The sequence below is a fragment of the Anneissia japonica genome, unplaced genomic scaffold (genome assembly GCF_011630105.1).
Source record: "Anneissia japonica isolate Jap-2015-1 unplaced genomic scaffold, ASM1163010v1 scaffold724_len3256291_cov202, whole genome shotgun sequence".
Classification (NCBI taxonomy): Eukaryota; Metazoa; Echinodermata; class Crinoidea; order Comatulida; family Comatulidae; genus Anneissia; species Anneissia japonica.
The window spans coordinates 2296945-2301243 of record NW_022744966.1 but is presented as its reverse complement, the minus strand read 5'-3'; the positions used below and the strand labels follow the sequence as shown (position 1 = coordinate 2301243).

Here is a 4299-nt window from a genome sequence, read left to right as displayed (position 1 = left end):
GTTAGAGGGCCTCCTTCACTTGAGAATTACATAGTACTGTATAGTATGGTGTGGTGTGTTGTATGCATGGTAATAACAGGTACATTCGAGCGGGGTTTTTTTTTTTTTTTTAATCTTTCGCTTCAATTTCTACGTCATCACTTTTATATTACGTTTGTAAAATCGGGAATTCGTAAAATCGGGGTTCGTAAATGAGGGGTTCTACTGTATATAACTTTACCTGGATATTACCCATAGGGCCATCTTCATCACTGTAGGTGGCAATGATGACATTAACACTCTCAACAATACGTTGGAAGGTCTGGTAAAGATCTTCCATTTCCAGCTGCAGTTCCAACAAAGCGCGGTCCATCTTGTTCATAAACACAACAGGTTTGATACGTTCACTGATAGCTTGACGCAACACAGTCTCTGTTTGGACGCACACACCTAAAAACAACCAAATACAACCTTAATAACTGTCCAATTTAATTCACTGAAATGTACTGTATTTGTATCAATCTTTGTATTTCTATAAAATAAATTTTTTCAACAAAACATATGACTTAGCTTCACTTATCCCTTTTTGCTTTCTTGAAAATCCCAATTTTTATTTTTAAAAAAAGAAGAAAAGAATAACATCCAACTGAAGGCTAAAACCCCGTATTTAAACAGCTCCCTCTATATTCTGCTGACGCAAAACACCAGTTAACCTACCACTGACGCAATCCACAACAACAAGGGCACCATCAGTGACACGCAGTGCAGCAGTAACTTCAGATGAGAAATCTACGTGTCCAGGTGAGTCGATCAAGTTGATCAAGAATCCATTACCACTCTTGTTTTGGGTGATGTATTCCAAATCCTGTTCTCTCAATTCGTAGTATAGAGATATAGCGCTGTAGAAGAAGTATATTAATAGTAAGGGACAAAATATGATATAGGTTTCTCCTACTACAAATGTGCTTACTTTAAGTAAATAGTTTCACAGTATGTCTGTTTAACTTAATTTGAAGTATGGATTAATACTGGCATTGCCATAAAAAAAACACGCCGTGGCTAGCGATATGGTACTGTATTTCTACTTCAATTTGCTAAAGGTAAGTTAAATGGCATTACTTCACCATCACCCAATGAAGAGCCAGAATGACTGTTATTGCAAATTGCCCATGATGAGTGGTGAAACGCGATAGATGTACTGGGTAATTAGAACATTAAAAAGTACTACTGTAGGCCTACTTAGTACTGTCATCGATAAATAGGCGTATGGTTCATGACATTTATCGATATATAGCCATTTCCAATCAAGGACTGAATCCTGTACCAAACTCTAGCCCTTGCTTAAAATCTTAGCTTGGCGAAAAATCTAAGCAAGGCCTAGGCCTTGCTTGGATTCTTCGTTTGGCGGTAGCCCTGCTATCTGGTGGCATCTATAAGTCAAAAACGAATTCCTCCATGGTCAACCCCCAAAATCTCATCCCAATTTTTAGTCCAAGAAGCCTAGGTTATAATATATTCGAAATTACCATGCTTTACAATCCGACCAACATATTCATACACTTTGAATGCACATGCATAATCGTACCTCTTTGATTTACCAAACTTTACGTAGACTTCGTTGCTGTTATGGTACTTCCCACAATCGTAAACATTGTTCGTTACGCCAGAATTCAGATCGAGAGAACGAGTTTCCACAATCGTGATTTAATAATCACGATTTTTTGTCAAATTTGTCGAATATACTTTTGATGTAGGCCCATTTAAACAGTAAAGTGCTGGTACTCCTATAAGAATCCTCTTATTTACAGTAAATTAAGTTTTTTTAGTGCATGTGTTGTCATCATGTAAGTAGATAAGACCAAAGACTGAGTAGATGTATGTCAATCTTGTAAGCGAGGGCATAAGCAAGCTGGCCTGGGCCTCATCCTGAGGATTCATGCCTTCCTTGATATGGCTATACAGACATGACATGACACTTATTACTGAGTGGGACCCTTACAAGATTTTAGATAATTTTATTGTCTGGAAAAACTAGAAATTACATTCCACTGGTAGTGTTACAAGTGTTAACAACATATACAGTAATAAATAAAAGATAACAAGGATATCAAACTATGAGCACCAAACAATATCTAGTCATAAGGTGTACAAAAAGAATATAAAACATTAATAACCAATATTACACATGCGCATATTTATCGATGACAGTATTATAAGAAAATACTGTACCCTTGCCTAACTAATTATGTGTTAAGTACATCATTCGCTAGTCACACCGCTCACCTCACACACTGTTGTGTGGGGCATCTGCAATGCCGGTCATGCACATTCTGGCTCTTCATTGGCTTCATTCAAGTAAAAATAGTTGGTCTAGCCACGGCGTTTAAAAAAAAAGTTCTTTCTAATTAAATTACAATTCTATGAGGCAGTAATGCTTCTTACGTTGATTTGATGGTGATGCAACGGTCCTGTTCATCCTTGCGTGTATCTGTGAACCGGGTCTCGCCGGCACGGGCACCTGCGATGATACCAGCCTTGCTGACTAGTGAGTCAGTTAAGGTAGACTTGCCGTGATCCACATGAGCAATGACAGACATGTTACGGATGTTGTCTTTTTTGTCCATGATCGCTCGGATCTGATCAACTGTAAAGTTAACCTGTAAGGGAAGTAGGAATGCCTCTTTATAAGTCTAAACATAGTAGTAAAAATATTAAGTTCTTTAAACATACTAACTAGCCAAAATAAACAACAGGTTCAATACTTAACTGTGATTTGCTAAACTCATTATGAATTGACTGGTTAATAACATTGGTAGCTAATTAAGTACCAATCAGATTGTGTGAATTCAATTCCGAAGATAAAAAACCTCACCTACTTAGTTTAACATCATCAATTACAATGTCCAGTATCACATTTTTTTCACTTATTGGTGAACACTGTTTTTTTTTTTAATTGTTATGTTTTGAAATTTAAAAAAAAGTTAAATTTGATAGATTGTGGGTTCACAACAAGAGAAAAAAAATAATGAAAACAAATTATTTCAATTCAAGTTGCAATATTAACAGAACTGGAACTTATGCATAGGATCTAATTTATAACTAAGCCATACATTCTTTGAAATCATCTTTTACCATTAAAAAAACAAATAACACAGTGTTACCGCTTTACGAGCATACAATATTCTAACTAATCTATTTTAATTATTATCCCTAGCCTATTCATTCGATTGGTGTGTGATTGTGGGATTTATACTGCTTACAGAAGACGTACAACTTAGACCTAAAATGTTTATTTGTATGAGATCATTGCTTTTTAAAATATAATCCTGCATAAAAATAAGCCTGTTAATTATTATCCTGTGATAAATACTAAAGTCAAATGGGTGTAACTTTGACTTCACACACCATATTGTTGCCTGGTTGTGGGCTGCCAAACAATAGAAATTGAAACTTTTCAATAAACTCTGATAAAAAATTACCGAACATTTGTATTGCAGTAATAATATTAATCAGTTACTTGAATTACGCTGGAAAATTAATTCATCATTACCTAAGCTACTACTACTATTTTAACATAATTGGTTATTGATTGTTGTAAGGCCTTGCCGTGTATTGTGCAATATCTATTCCTCCAACCAAATATGAAACACCGGAAGATAAATATTCGACAGTGAAATCCATTTAAATCATCAAAATCATATAATATTTTTCACCAATCTTTTAAAATTATGCTAAAATAATAATCAATGAATAAGTTGACTACAAAACATAATGAAATAAGCCCTTACCATGATGCTGGTTTGATATTTTTCTCTTAGACAAAAATATACTTTGTAGTCCGCAGAGGACTCGTTGCGAAAGAGAATTCGTCTTTGCTATTCGACCCCCACGTGAACACGTCATGGATTTTCAGTGAACAAATCGTTCCGGCTGGTGTGCATGTGTCATGTCAAATTAAACTGTACTGTACTCTTGAGGGCGGAAACCCTGTACACATGGCCGCGAGGAGGGAGAGGAGATACAGCAGGAAGATTCTTTTCCTTTCAGCATGGCAGAACACCTAGAAAGTATTGCTAGTGTTTTCTTAACCACAACCTCAAAACCAGAACAGTTTGCTGTGTATGTAAACAAGTATTGATACAAAATTTTGATTACGCTGTTTTTCTCTTTTGCGCGATACACTGATGATTGTTTTTGGCAGACCAAACGGCCTAGGCTAGCTAGCGACCCTGGGCTCCCTAGCTTCTCTGCTACTACTACTTTACTAGGCCTAGCCCTATGTCTAGGCACTAGGTAGGCAGTTACTAAGTAGCCTAGTAC

General features: G+C 36.2%; 1 protein-coding gene across 1 annotated transcript in view; it reads right to left on the bottom strand.

Moving 5' to 3' along the window:
• Positions 1 to 3921, bottom strand: part of LOC117119852 (translation elongation factor 2-like) — a 12027-nt gene extending 8106 nt beyond the window's left edge. The window contains exons 1-4 of the mRNA XM_033264825.1: positions 3768 to 3921; positions 2422 to 2636; positions 697 to 878; positions 221 to 429 (exon numbers count right to left, since the gene is read on the bottom strand). Of these exons, the coding sequence (XP_033120716.1) occupies positions 221 to 429; positions 697 to 878; positions 2422 to 2636; positions 3768 to 3770 (609 nt within the window). The 5' untranslated portion in view covers positions 3771 to 3921. The remainder of the gene's footprint in view (positions 1 to 220; positions 430 to 696; positions 879 to 2421; positions 2637 to 3767) is intronic.
• Between the last annotated feature and the right edge of the window lie 378 nt (positions 3922 to 4299).